General features: G+C 44.7%; 1 protein-coding gene across 1 annotated transcript in view; it reads left to right on the top strand.

The window, feature by feature from the left end:
• CUNH1orf21 (chromosome unknown C1orf21 homolog) overlaps positions 1–13,018 on the top strand; it is a 135,380-nt gene extending 122,362 nt beyond the window's left edge. Inside the window, exon 5 of the mRNA XM_015491705.2 lies at positions 8,773–13,018. Coding sequence (XP_015347191.1) covers positions 8,773–8,811 — 39 coding nt within the window. The 3' untranslated portion in view covers positions 8,812–13,018. The remainder of the gene's footprint in view (positions 1–8,772) is intronic.
• Positions 13,019–14,880: the final 1,862 nt, after the last annotated feature.

Below are 14,880 nucleotides of genomic sequence, written 5' to 3'. Positions count from 1 at the left end.
CTCCATCAAGACGCAGATGAATTGAGATTCCAGATTTGCTAAAACCATCATCCAAAAGAAAGTGAATCTCAGGGGAAATCCAGAAGGGCCCAGTCTATCAAGTGGGCTGTCCCAGATTTCCTGGCTTGGGGCCACAGGGGTGGTATGTAAATCTTAGCTCTGACATTTAGGAACACACTAATTGAGACATCCTTTAGCATTAAGTCCACCGAATTGCCTGGAAATCTTCCACAAAGAATTCCACAAAAATTTATGGCACATCTATTTATCATTATAAAAGATCAGTCACAGCAGGAAAATGATTTATAAGATAATGTTCAGTTAAAAAAAAGAAAAACAAAAAATTATGTCTATCGTAGGATTGAAACCGTATAAAAATGACATGCACATGGACAGAGATTCAAATGAAACTTGAAAACTCTGATTTATTGGGGAGATGGGGTTATAGGTGAATTTTCAAATTTAATTTTGATTTTTATTTGTTTGCTTATTTGCAAAATATGAACAATTTTATTAAATAACATTTTGCAGAATTCCGGCTCTATCCTGGGAGAAATCTCAGGATGGAAATTGCCTCTGCTGTTTGATCTCTTTGGGAAAGGGCAAGACCCTTGAGCAACGCTGGCCTCTTAATCCACTGGTGCAAATTCTGTTTTCTGGGCCACTGGTAGGCAAGCTGTAACAACTAGGCCACATCTAATTCCTGAAACAGGAATGGTTTTGACATGTTTACATAGTTGGGAAGGAAACAGAGGATTTTCTAGCTTGTGAAAAATTATATGAAATCCAAACTTCATTGCCCACAAATACAGTTCTATTGGGGTGCCACCATGCTGATTTGGCCACTTGTGTTTACGGCACCTTACAACTGCATGCTTACAACTGTCGTCGAGTTGCAGCAGAGACCATATGGAATGCAAAGTCTGAAATGTTTACTGTCCAGCCTTTCCCCAGAGGAAGTCCCCCAGTCCCTGCCCTAGGACACCAGTTCAGCGCAACCTGGAAAACCTGGGATGTCCCCACCTTCTTTTTCCTTACTCCTGCTTATCTCCTGTTGCCTCATTGAAGACACCAGCATCAGATAAGGCTCAGATAAAAACTGAGTGCCAACCTCAGATAAAGCCTGAGAATTATGTGTCTGAACGCTTCTAAGCTACCCTCCTTACGGTTGGCGGAGTGGAGGTTCGGGTATAATAAACACTCCGTGGGGCGGGGGGGTTAAAGCTGTTTAGTTAATACTTCTCCTCTCTTGGAAATGAAAAGCCCAGTACACTGGGATTGTTGTCACTGCTGTATAATCACCGTGATCGTTCTATATACGGTCAAAGGCACAGCTAGAGGCTGTCACACTCCCCTGCTCATTACCAACCAGACCTTCCTCCAACTGAAATAATAACGTGTGAGTCTAATTAGAATAAAGCCCATTAGAGACGGAGACAGCCATTAATGCCTCGATTGATTTTTCTAATGAAGTAAGCCGGGGGAAGGAGACTTTAACAGGGCAGCTAATTATTTTTGCTTTTCTTCAGCATTTCTTCGGCATTTAAAACTGTTGTTATAAATTGTCAACAGACCATAAATGAAAATGCTCGAAAAGCCATCTATGGCTAAAGAGGCTCCTGCACTTGCAGCCCTGGGGAAGGGGTGGGAGGTGGGCACTTCCAGCCCTGCAACCCTGTGGGAGGAGCTGGAAGCAGGGCAGCCCCTGGGGATCCCTTCATTCCACTTTCCAGCCTCCTCCTCGTGGAGTTTGATCTGGATTCTGGCTAGTGGCTCACAGGCGCTCAGGCTGTGGGATGCAGTTATCCTGCCCCTGTGTTGCCAGTTCAGGAATGTCCCGGTTCTCGGAGAAACGTGACTCTGTGGTTGCCTCTGGGTGGTGACACCTGGAAGAACAGGTTGGAAACAAAGGTGTTAGGGGACACACCTGACGTTCAGGTGGGACAGTCATACTTTATTAATCAAAATGCTCTTTGATGCCGGGTGCACGCCTGTAATCCCAGCAGCTCAGGAGGTGGAGGCAGGAGGATTGTAAGTTCAAAGCCAGCCTCAGCAACAGCGAGGCGCTAAGCAACTCAGTGAGACCCTGTCTCTAAATAAAATACAAAATAGGGCTGGGAATGGGGCTCAGTGGGTTCAATCCCTATAACACCCCCCAAAAAAAAGTTCTTTGCCACCCAGAAAGTAGTGAAGTCCCATTGCACAGGGTAAAGGGCTGAGGAAGAACAAGTAGAGGAAGAAACTGAGCCTCAGGAAGCACAGAGTTAGAAAAGTCACGCCCAGGAAGCAGACAAGAGGTAGGAGAACCAAAGTGATGCACAAGCCAAACACCAACAGAGTTCCCAGTGACATCCCAGCAGGTAAAGAAGAGGATGGGTTTTTCTGTTGGTTATTCAGTCGGTCAACAAACAACAAGGATCTGTATGATGATCATTCCAGACAAAAAGGAGCCTTTTTAGAAACAACTTGTGTCATGAGCCTTCACTGTACAACTTCATATTTGCTTTCTCTAAACATGAAATTCAATTCCCTGACTCCATTGCTATACCTAAGAGGTTCTTTAACTCCGAGCTTGGTGTTGACAGCAAAAGACTGCTTAAGGGACCTGACTGAGCACCATGGAAGAGCTGGACATGCTCCTGGGTGGTCTGCAGAGGTAAACATAGGTATTACGTACCTACCTGGGTTCCCCCTCCTTGCAGCCAAGCTGCCCTTCTGCTAAATTCCAGCCTGTTCTTTCATGGGGGGCTGTACCTGGCCTTTGTTCATACTTAGGCTCAAAACATTATCAGTTGAATTATTTAAAAGGTCTTCTTCATTGTGATTCTGCAAAATGTTCACATCTTCTTTCTTTAATTAAAGCACCAGGATGCTTCCTGTCCAGCACCTGCCCACAGCCCAGCCCTGCCTCCCCCCAAGCCCATGTGAAGTGGGCCTCACAGGAGTCATTAGGCATCAGGAAACCCTTCCTGCCCCCTCGTACAAGGGAAGCAAACATTTTGGCCAGAATTACTCTACAACCTGGTGGCGTGACAGAATGCCCCTGAAAGGGGACTGATTCTCTGGGGAAAATTTCACTTGACACAATGTTGAAACCACATCATAAAGACCAAGAAGAGAAGGCTGGAGGATAGGGTGTGAAGGGAGAGCAATATGTGAGAACACTCGGAGGTGCAAGAGGGACCTGCCCATCTTAGACACAGCAGGCGCTTGGTCTTGCTCAGTTTTGTTTGTTTGGTAGGAGACAGTACAGGAGCCAAATCTTAGTAGCCATTTTCTCTTCAGGATATTAGACTGATTTTTTTTTCATGCTTAATAAAAATACTGGAATGTAAATATGTGTCTGTGTATGTATGTGTACACACACACACACATAAATATGTAACCACTTGATGGAGGTATGGTTTACCTACCTTAAAGCTGACTCACTTAACATGCACAATTCAATGATTTGTAGTAAATTTACCCAACTGCAAGACCATCAATCACCACACTGTCGTTTTAGAACATTTCCATCACTTCAGTAAAATCTATCCTGCCTGCTTACAGTCAATCCCCAGGCCCACCTCCAACCACATATTTTATTTTCTGTTCCGATTTCTATGGTGACTATAATGAAAGCTTTGAATCTTTATGATTCTTAATGTGTATTGACAAACTGCATTTGACGCAGCCGAACCATTTTATTCAGCAGCAGCAATATACACAAGTCACATGCTGTTGTAGACACTCAAGAATTGGGCACTACTATTTTTAAATATCTTTTTTTTTTTTTTGATGACTGAAGCAGATCATTTTCCTGTTTGAGTGTCTTCAGGTTTTATTTTGGTTTGACTGAATTTTCACTTTGTGCACATTCCCTCTCACTGGGATCCTCTTACAATTATTTTTTGTCTTTTTGTGTAGGAGCCTTGTAAGTGTTCATCATTTGCATATTATAATTTGCAGATATTTTTCTTAGAGTGAAGTTTGCCTTTTTATGTTGCTTTCTTTTCTTTATTTTTTTTGGGGGGGCAGGGGTGGAAAAGTTCATTTTCAAATATTCAGTTGTGTTCATATTTTAATTTTTCTCTGTGATCTTTTGCCGTTCCCTTGAGCTTGAAGAGTTAATTCGCCTTCCATGTTCTGTTATACTGTTACTAAGATTTAGCATAGAGCTCCTCTTGGAATCTGTTTGTCTGGGGGTCCCCTTAGTCAGACACTTAATTCTTACATAGTTTAATCGATGTGTATGAGATATTCTGTACTGGCAGAGAGTTCTTTCTTTGTTTTTGATGGGTCCATTTTTCAAGGGGAAAACTGAGGCACATTTAAGGGAGGAAGACCTAGAATGACACCATGTCAGTCTCAGGGAAGGGGGATCAAGATTGCTCTGGGTCTGGAAAGATATCTGGAAAGATGAACCGGAGGGTTCCAAAGGCCGAGACCAAGGTCTTAGCTGGGAGCTGCAGAGAGGCAGGATTTGGGCTCTTGGGAAAGTATCCAACATGTTCTAGCAACAGATAAGTCCCTCTGTGAGGAATGTGGTAAATTGAGGCTCATCCTACATTAGATGGGAGATCCAAGAGGAAAATCTCTAGGTCCTCTCCCAACTTCAGAATTTTAAAATTCTATAGATATTTTTCATCTGCTGGCTTTTTCAACAAGTAATTATTGAACGTTTGGCATGTTGCCAATGCCACCCTAAGTCCTGGGGATTCAACAGGGAATAAAAACTTGAACCTACTCAGAGCTTCTGTTCAAAGGAAAAGGGAGTTAATAAAAGAATCAGTATGTTAGTCATGGCAGGGAGTGATAAGAAAACAAAGCAGGTAAGAAGTGCTGTTTTATCCAGGGTGTTCAGGGAAGACCATGGGGTGGCTTCTGAGGCGAGATCTAGAAAGTGAGAAGTAGTGGGTGGACTGAGAGCTGGGGGAGGGGGTGCTGGCCAGGAAGCAGGAAGAGCAGAACCCAGGCCCGTGCTTGCTGCCTGGCTGAGCCAGGATGTGCATGAACTGATCCAGACATGGCCCAGCGTCTCACTGGAGAGTTTCATTAACTGTTGGGTCAGTTGTTCTCATTTTTCAATATCATCATAAAAGTTGCATTTGAGCACCTACCCTGTGCCCAGCTTTGCTCAACACCATACATGTATTCCTAGTAATTCCCACAACTCTACAAGTTGGGTCTTACCATTCCCACTTTACAGCTGAGGAAAGAGATTCGGCACTTCCTCACTTGGAACTTGCACCTACCCTTCCCCACGGGAGTACTCTCAGAGCCCACAACCGATGGTCACATCTCGAGCTGTGTGTATATTAGACTGAATGAACAAAATGCACGTGTACAGAAAGGTACTGAAGACGTCTACGATACGGCCACACCTGTAGATGTTTAACCTGAGTAGAAAAAGTACTTTTCGGTACTTTGAAGGAGCGGTTTCTTTATCCAGTCACTCTTTGAACTGTTCCTCTGTAATCTAGGTGAACTTAAAAGTAGGAGCATGTCTTATCTCTTGCTACTCCTTAATAGCTCAAATTCGTAACTTCTTCAAGTTGAAAGGAAAAACACAATATGGATAATCAAGCCCATAGGCAGAGGGAGTGACCAGAAAATTCTCTGTGGGCAAGAGCTCCTCAGGGTGTTCTGAGTCCAGACCAAAATGTCCCCATGGCTCTTTCAAACAATCCTTCCTTGTTGGCATCATTTGGAGTTTCCATTCTTGCAGCTCTCTGAGGCCTCCTGGGGATCTTTCCTTGCGTCTTTTGCACAAGGGTGGAATTGTGAGCAACAGTCCCCCATTCTGATTGCATAAAGCGTCTTTACAAAGACTTCCATTTTGGGTCCCTTTAAGCGGGGAGGGCGTGCTTCAGCTGAGAGATTTGCTGGTGTCTCCTGAGCCTGCTCACTCCTACTTCCTGCCTCTGACAGCTAAAGGCTTTCAGGTTCTCTTTTTAGCACAGTTCTTAACAATTTAAACGAGACATGAAGTCATGTCACAGAAGCAAGCTCCCTGTCCTGCCCAGTGGGGCCAGTGTGCAAATGGGGCCCCATATGATACAGAGATGGGGCTCCCCATAACAGTTAGATGTCATTAGAACAGCAGTGGGTGGCCGTATGCTAGCACTTACCTTGGATGTGTTTTGATTCATAGCTTCGACTTGCCAAAATATTTGGTTCCCAGAGCTGCTGACAGGTGATAATAACAAAAATTAAACTGATTTGAATTTAGTTATCAAGTCACTACAGTCATAAGAAAAAAGGGCAAAGGTTAGCTCTGTGGTCTTGGGTTTCTCTCAGCTTTCCCCACAAGTAACAGGGCCCGGCTCCTACCCTGCAGGGTTGATATGAATAATAAATGAAATGATAACTGCAAAGCAACTAACGTGTTTTCCTCCGCCATCTTGCAGTAATTATAATAATTTAGAGGAATAAATACCTAGGAAAGGAAAGTTACAGCATCTTGTGTTGATATAGAGGGTTTATTTAGCTGTGTCCCTCAAAATGTGGTGTGGAGAGCCTTTCTGGTAGTAGCGGTAAATTTTGTAGGTCCTGAAATGGTCCATCGGCTGCCTAAACAGAGTTGGAGACATTGTTTTATCAATGAGTATAGCAGTTCTTCGAGGTAGGGGTGCGTCTGTTTGTCTCTCTGTCTGTCATTACTTCCAGGTTTTTCCTGGTGGAGAGGTGTCCTCTCAACCCCACTCTGGCTGGCTGAGTCTCTGCTTAGATTCGCAGCCTCATTTAGACATAAGGAGGGAAGGGACTTCACTTTCTGGCTTGGAAGCTTTCTTTGTGTCCGAGGGTCTGTCTGGAGTACAGGGCTAAGGAGGGGAAGGTTTCCTGACCCTTGTGGTAGCACAGCTCATGACCACAGTCCTCGCACACTTGACAGCCACAAGGGAGGAGGTCCCTCCTCTCCTGCTAGAGGCCTGGACACAGTCAGTTTATAATAACCACAATTACAATAGCAGCAGCAGTGAGTAATCATTGCCGCAGCTAACATCTATCAATGATATTGTATTTTTCCCATTTAATCCTGATCACAACACGGACTGAGACCATGATTATCCCCAGGAAACCAAAACCTGGTAATTTGTCTCATGTCCCACTTTCCTTTCCTAATAAAACCTTCATCAAACCTCCTGAGTCCTGCCTTTCCTGTCCAGCTGAGCCCCCAGCGTCCCTGTGCAAGTCCCCTCTCTGCACCTCGTGGGTTAAGGGTGAGAGGAGCGCATCTCTTGGTATTTCCAGCCTTGTTGGGATTGCCCCGCTCCCCATGTTAGAGGTCACATTCCCAGTATTCAGGGACCATGAGGGTCTCCTTCTGCCTCTCCAATGGATGACTCAGACAACGTCTACTGAATGGTCTGGGTCCCGGCTTGGGGTGTCCTCAGCTTGAGCAGTGTCACCAGGAAGGTGGTGAATGGGGGGACACTGCTAAGTACACACCATCTTCTCAGGAACACTGATTACCTAGTTATGCAGCAGGTCAATCAAGCCTGAAGTTGACTCTGGACTCCATCACTCCTGCAGGTAGCAGGGGTGGGGGTCAGCAGTCCGATGGTGGAAGAGACCAGCATGCTGAGGGGTGAGGCACACTCTAACAGAACAAGTTGTCTTTATTACAATTGACTCATTTAATCTTCAACAACCTTGTGAAAAAAGAACCACTGTTGTCTTTATCTTATAAATGAGGACACTGAGAGACAGAGGGGTAACTTGATAGGATAGGTGGGTTAGCACCCACCATTTATGGTAGTGCTTAAATATTAGGAAAATGTGAAATATTTTCAATATACAGTTACTATGACAAACATGTGATACATTTGAGAAACAGTTGTGTGCAAACTATTTTGTTCTTGAAGTATTGGTACTTTGTGGAATACTTTCCAGAGATTTATAAAATTTTGTTTCTAAGTGTTATTTCCCCCACACATTATTAGGGTCTATACTTTGTGTTTTAAAATAAAAACATTGAAGAATGCAAAAATGATAATAATACAGGACCTTTCACAAACCCTTATCTGTGACATTGTGATGCAAGGGGCAGGTGTGCTTGTCTCCTGTTGTATCTGTGGCATATTATTACAGAGCCAGAAAGAGTGTGTTTTGACCAAGACAACCCAGTGAGGTCAGATGTGGAACCTAGTGCAGAGAGGATAAAATATGTTCAAAAGTAACTATCACCTAGGCCGTAATCTGCTGTGCTAGTGAAAGAGTCCAGAAGACTTTGCTTTTTCCTGCATCCACAAAAAAATAAGGTTCTAGACACCTTGCTCAAGATTCAACAAATCCTTGTTTGTTGTTTTAAGAATGATTTCAGAATGAATTACAATTGAGACATCCCTGGGTTATGTGTACCACCACACTCTGTGAAATGTTATGTTCCATATACGGGAATAGCAGTTGACAGTGACTCAGTCCATCTTCCTGATGAGAAATCCATCTCCTGATGGATCGTCCATTCAGTTGTTGCTTGGTGCCAGGACCGAGTCTCACACACATGCCACACAGTTTGTTATGAATTCTTGACAACATAAAGGAAGGGCTTATTGGGGCCTGGGGAAGACTTTCATGCTTTGAGACATGTATAGCTTTAAAGTTTGTCAGCGAGTACTGAGGATGTGTCTACTTTGTGCCCAGTGGTCCCTGATGAAGCCCAGGTTCTGTTGCAAAGAAACAGACTGAAGGAAAATCAATTACCACTATTTCAGGCTCTGCTCTGAACTTCAAAAAAAAAAATGAACTTCTCATTCACTTGTTACTTTTATTTTTCTTTTTTCCTCCAAGGGTCGAGATTACTGTTCGGAGGAAGAAGACATCACATAGCACCAATTCTGCCACTCAGACCAGGAGCTGCTACTGTGTAAATAGGTTACACCCCAGTCAAAATCTTTGCAAAGGTCGGTTCTCTTCAACGAACAGCGCTATAACAAAAGAAGATCGTTCCATATCGTATGCCCCATTAAATTACAGTGTTTCTTAATGAACTTGCAAAGGAATATTCCTAAAAACAAACAAAACAAAACAAAACAAAAATAACTGTTCTCGAACTTTCTTTGTTGCTGCTAGTTAAAACTTGTTGCAACTTTTCACTTTTCTTGTGTGCAGGTATGCAGCAAAATTCTGCAATTTCACCATAATGATACTATTGGTTTTACAGATGTTCTCCAACCTATTTTCTATAAGATGAGGTAGTGGTGAACTCAGATATCAACTTCTATTCTAGACCGGTTCCACTTCTAAGTCAAGCATCTCCTTCCCTCTCTCTTTCCTCCCTGTCTCTCCTGAGCGGTCCAGAGACGGACCCGAGCCTGGCTTCTCACTGGCAATGTTGAGCTTTGGAGATGGGATGATTGCTGCAGCAAGCCTTGTTTCTCTGTCTGGAAGAAGTAGAGAAGCCATTATCTATTCAAAGCATGTTGTGACCTGACTCCTACCAGTGACCTAGGAGTGGGGCGGCAGGTTGTTCCACCTAATAGGTCTCTTAATGATTAAGCTTGCAATGCTGGCTTTGGTCAGATGCAGATGGAAGTGTGATCACAATCATTTCCAATCCCTCTTCCTCGCTTTTTTTTTTCTAAGAAATAAACATTTTACTGTTTTTATGTATCCTTGTCTTCTCCCATTCATCCAACTCAGTGTTGTAAGATGATCCTGGGTGTGGAGTTGAGCCCGCCTTTGTGGTGACGCTGATCATGGGCCTCAAGGGCACCCCACCCATCCGTTAATAATCTACCAAGGTTTAGAAGGGCTCTAAGTGGTCAGAAGAGAGGAGGAGGCACCCCGCGACTTTTTAGGAGGGCCTATGAAACTACCCTGTTACCTTTTATTTTATTAGCAAATAAAGCATCTTATTTTATAATTCTCCCCTTCACGATGCTACATGAGCCTGCCACTTCCTTTTCCTCTAACTTCCGGCACTGGATAGGACAGTGAAAATCATTTGCCTACTCGAAAGCATAGGACATTTACACTGGTGATGATATTTGGAAATGCAAAAGCCAAAAGCCCTGGCCGTGGTGGGGAATGTTGACTGTGTGTTTGGTAGAGTTTATTTTTCCATACTATATGAAGAGACTGATCTCTTCTCAAAGACAGAAGTAATATTTTTAACAAATATTGTCACAAGTAAATAGCAATCAAAAGGAGAAAATAACTTTTGTATTTTTTTAACGTGTTTGATAGCTTTGAAGAGGGTTCTCTTTGTTACTTTCAGGGGAGGGCACCCTGTTAAACGCCACGCCAGCAGTCCAGGTTTCTCCAGGAGTGCACAGGGAGTGCTGTATGTGTCTTTGGGGGTTGGGAATTTCAAGGGCCTCCATATCAGCCACACTGCCACCTCCCAAAGGTGGATAATTAATTAAGAAAGTGGGTAGTTAGGATGTCCCAAGGTCATCAAGAGATCATGTGCCATGAAGCAGAATAAGGAGTTAAATTCGTTCTTCCTGAGATGAACTTTGACTTTTAAATCCATTCCCAAAAAAATTGGTGGCACCATTGATGGGCTAATGGTGAGGTTCCTGATCTCCTCTCAGACCTGGGCAGCAAAACCCAGGGGAAGCAAGCTCCCGTCACCTGCTATAGAAAATGGACTCAAATGTTAGCAACAAAAATCCCTGAAATCTTGTAGCCGGCAGCAGCTATTTTGAGGAACAGCTGTGGTTGTTACATAAATAGAGACACAGCCAAAATTTAAGGCCTTTTATCCTGCTTCAAGCAGAAAACTGCAGGGAGAGTCCAGTAGTCTCGGGTTTTATGTTCCCACCCCTTGTAGGGTTTTTGGCCAAGTGATGAAAATAGTTTTCCTCAACTGTCAACGAACTGCTAAACCCCACCTCAAACTGACTCACTGGGGACTTTGTTCACTGTCATGTGGATGACCTTTTCCCGGATCCATCTTCTGTTCTTATCAAGCAAGAATGAAGCAAATGTTAAACGTCTTCCATGTGACTCCTCTGTTTGGTGTCTCAGACAGTGTCTTCCCAGACAGTCCCCACCTGCCACAGGAAGATGAGACTCGCGCCTGTGTTTTTTGGTCTCCAGGTCACGGTTAACATTTTGACATGTTACACGGGTACATGGAACCACCTGTTTCTTGGGAACCTGACTTTGGAGGGTTTCATAAAACCATAAGTGCTGTCCCCGTGAACCAGAGGCTCCTCACCCGGGGCTCTGTCTCCCCTGTTTAACACTGGATACGTCTTTGCTGTGCAAAAGTGATTTTTATCTTCGGACGCATTTGGTACCCCTCAAAATAGGTCCAAGCAATGGGGTGATCGAGCTGGGTTGGAACGAAATGCTTGGTTATGTTGGCAACACTTGCAACTTGTCTGTTTTCCATTTGTTGGTTTTAATCATAAAATTGTCAAGTGACTTGTGTTTGTACTTTATTTTTTTAATGCCTTCTGAGAGGATCTAAAGCAAAAAAAAAAAAAAAAAAATCTTGCCTTTCTTTTTCCCTCTGTGTATTCAGACTTTAAGCAGCTTGTCTCAGATACAAGGAAAAGAATAATCCACGTATGTGCTGGTACGTGCTGCTCCTCCCGTGTAGGACTCGGGGAGTTGGAAGGAGGGAGGGAGAGCAGTGACCTGGTGGATGGAGGAGAGGACATGATGAGCATCAACTGAGAGGCATTCAGCAGAGAGGGTTCTGGGCTCTGGGCTGGAGCAACTGAGGATGCAGCTGCCTAGGGGCCAGTAGGCAGGGCAGAGCTGCCAACAAGATTTACAGCTGGATTTCACACGCCTTATGGACTCCGAGTTGCAGAGTTGTAAAAGTTCAGCGGTGTGTGCATAGCTTTCTTTTGGTTGGCGGAGATTCAGGATCATGGAGTACTGTGCTCATAATTGAATACGTGTTTGTTACTGGCGGACAACCCTAAAAGAGGCTTTTACCTCTGAGACACCTCCCAGCCCCGGGCTGAAACCGTGAGTGTAGCACAGTGCTATGGTCTATTTAGGGACAAAGAAGCTACCGAGTCCAGAGACTGGCAAACTAGGTCAACCCTCAGAAACAGCGGGGGCCACACAGCCGCCCGCCCTGGGGCAGGTCCTCCCTGTCAGCAGCGCCTGTGATCTGAGACTGGCCTTTGATGACTCAAATAAGAAACGGCCTGCCTCTCGATCAGCCTTGGTCCTCGCACCCACCACCCTGGCACCCGCCTTATGCTCACTGTGAGGTGATAAAGCGCCTCTTTGTCACAGGCACGCCCAGGCACCGCCACGCCAGCAAGCCCACAGCCCCAGAAACAGTCTCAGGGGTGATGGAGCCCGCCTCTTGGCCCCCGCTGATGTCATCCAGCTTTGAGTTATGACTTTGTCCTCCTCCCAACCTCAATGCTACCTTATTCTGCTAAGGCAGGAATCTCCCCTAATTCTTCTGAAAACAGAGATTATACCTCTTAGGAATTTTACTTCAGTCGCCCATGATGGAAGGCCACCTACCCATGTCCTGCTTAGACACTGAGCAAGAATTTGAAAGTGTTCCATCTGCACTGATCCCTAAGAAACTTGGTTAAATATGTTAGTTTTGTAGGAAGAAAAATTATCAAATTCTTAATCCCGGAAAACACTGACTCAGAATCTTGGATTCTGGGACTCTGATATTTTCTTTCTAAAAGGCAAAACAATTGGTATCTAAGGTTCTCTCCCTGTCCCTCCAGCCTCCCTCAAAAAAGAAAAAAAAAAAAAAAAAAAAAAAAGAGGTATTAGGTTGTGCTCTGTAATTTTACATAAAATCTGCCCTCCACGCTTTCTTCCCCTGGAAGGCACCCTCTCTCAGAGCTTTATTTCTTTATACCTCTTAGAAACTGAGCTTTTGTTACATTTCTTAAAACCCTACTAGAAAAATCGGACATTGTTGGTGGGTAGGGAATATATATTTAAAGGCATAATGGAAAAGTGGCTCAAAGGAGGAAGTTGAGCTCCACAATGTCATGTTGGGTTACTGGACCCCCGTGTGCTGTGTAAAGCTGGCTGAGGCAACCGGCTTTCAAACTATAAATGTCCCTGCAATAAACCTTTTGGAATTTCATGAATGAGGTCTGTGAATTGCCTTTTGCCAATGAGTGGATGTGTTTTTCCAAGGAGGAAAATGTCCTTGACTTCAGCAGTCCCCTTTTTGTACGGCTCTGGTCAAGGGTCAGGGAAGCTATGGTAAAAATGAGGCTTGTGGGGAACATATAGATAGGCCTTGGGGACGAACCTTGGGACTCAGGAAGTGAGGCTGTGTTTTTCAGGAGATTCCCATACCTTATCTGGGATTTAATCTAATCTTGGAGAAGAGGAAAAAAGGAACTGAGATGTTTGACCGATACTTATTCTGTGCCAGATACTATGCTAGGCGTTTCATAATTGTGTAATCCTCACAGGAGCCTGTGAAGCGGGGTCTACCACCCGCCTGTTTGAGTAGTGTATTTTAAGTGTCGAATGTTATCTATCCGATAACATATTGAATGGAAAATGGAAAGATGTCATTCAAGTATTTTCACATGTTTTTATTATAATTGTGCCCCTGAGGTACAGACATGCCCCTGTGGTTGACTTCTCTGGGCCTCTAGCTGAGTCTTGTGGCTTACCACCTTTCCCAGCCCATGGTGCCTAAAGGACACATCCCAAACATAAGTGCCAGGTCCTGCCACGTACAACCACAGTGTTGCTCATGCACTCTCCCACTCATCCATGTGGCCTTGACGGAGGCCACAGCAGCAGCACCTCCACAGGGACACTGACACCAGTGTGTGAAGCTGGGGTCCCTTCCTCTAGGTTGTCCCAGATGTAGCATCTTCAGCTTGGCCCTTGCCCGTCTCGAGGGCTCGTTCATTCAACGTATTATTTATGGACACCTGGGACATTCCAGGCAGTGAGCTGATTGCCAGCAATACACAGTTGAACCAAATACAGCTGCTGCTCTCAAGGAGCCTACTTGAGGGTGGAGACACCCTGGAAGGGCCCCTTCTGATGTCCTGTAGGGAAAAGTACTGGGTGCTATGGAAGCACGTCACGGTGCTTGGAGACTCCCTCAAAGCAGTGACATCAGAGCTCACATTCATCAGGGAGAGTGTTACAAAGGATGGTCCAGACTAAGAGGACAGACAGCCTGGGACTCAGCATGGACACTGAGGACTGACCGGGGTCTGCATGCAGTGAAGGGGCTGGAGTCAGAGCTGAAGACGGGGNCGGGAGGCTTGGAAGAACCTGATGGAGAGCAGTGGAGGAAAGGCGAGGTGGGGTCAGTCACCTGTATTGAAATCCCTTCTCGTGGATGAGGGGCTGGTGTCTTTTTGATGGTTAGACCACAGCTGTGTTTTCCAGGCAGTTTGAGCACCAGAACCAGAGGTGAATCTCTTTCAAGATCTTAAATGTTTGGGGATAGGCAGGCAGTGACTTAGAGAGTCATTTAAATAACTTGTTCCAAGGTCAGAAGAGAGGAGGAACACCCCCCAGAGTTCCTTTCCTTGCTTCTTAAGACGTGACAGGTACAAAAGAGAACTCCTGTCATAGTGGTCAAAGGTGCTAGCCGGGGAGGACCTGCTCCGATCCTCATTTACTCAGCTTGAAAGAATCAGAAGAATTTCCTTGAGTCAGGGGTCCCATGACCAGTTTTCCTGTGAAATCTGTTCTCCAAACTCTGTTTATTTCTAGGCTGGCAGCTGCCAGATTCTTTCAAGGTGATGTGGGAAATGGCTCTTATCTCTTGGAAGTCAAAGGAATTACTTTGATTCAGAAAGATTCCCTGCTCAGCTGAAGGCCCTGTTCTGATATTGTCTCCCCTTTCCAACATCAGTTCACTCTTCCTCCCTTCCCAGAGGTTATTTTTAGACCAAGACTTTGAACTTGATTGAGTAAGACTTAGAGTAAAAAGAACATCATAAACTCATCCATAACTGCCTCAGG

The sequence above is a fragment of the Marmota marmota genome, unplaced genomic scaffold (genome assembly GCF_001458135.2).
Source record: "Marmota marmota marmota unplaced genomic scaffold, marMar, whole genome shotgun sequence".
Taxonomy (NCBI): Eukaryota; Metazoa; Chordata; class Mammalia; order Rodentia; family Sciuridae; genus Marmota; species Marmota marmota.
The sequence above is the reverse complement of the archived record's forward strand: the minus strand, read 5'-3'. Positions and strand labels throughout refer to the sequence as shown.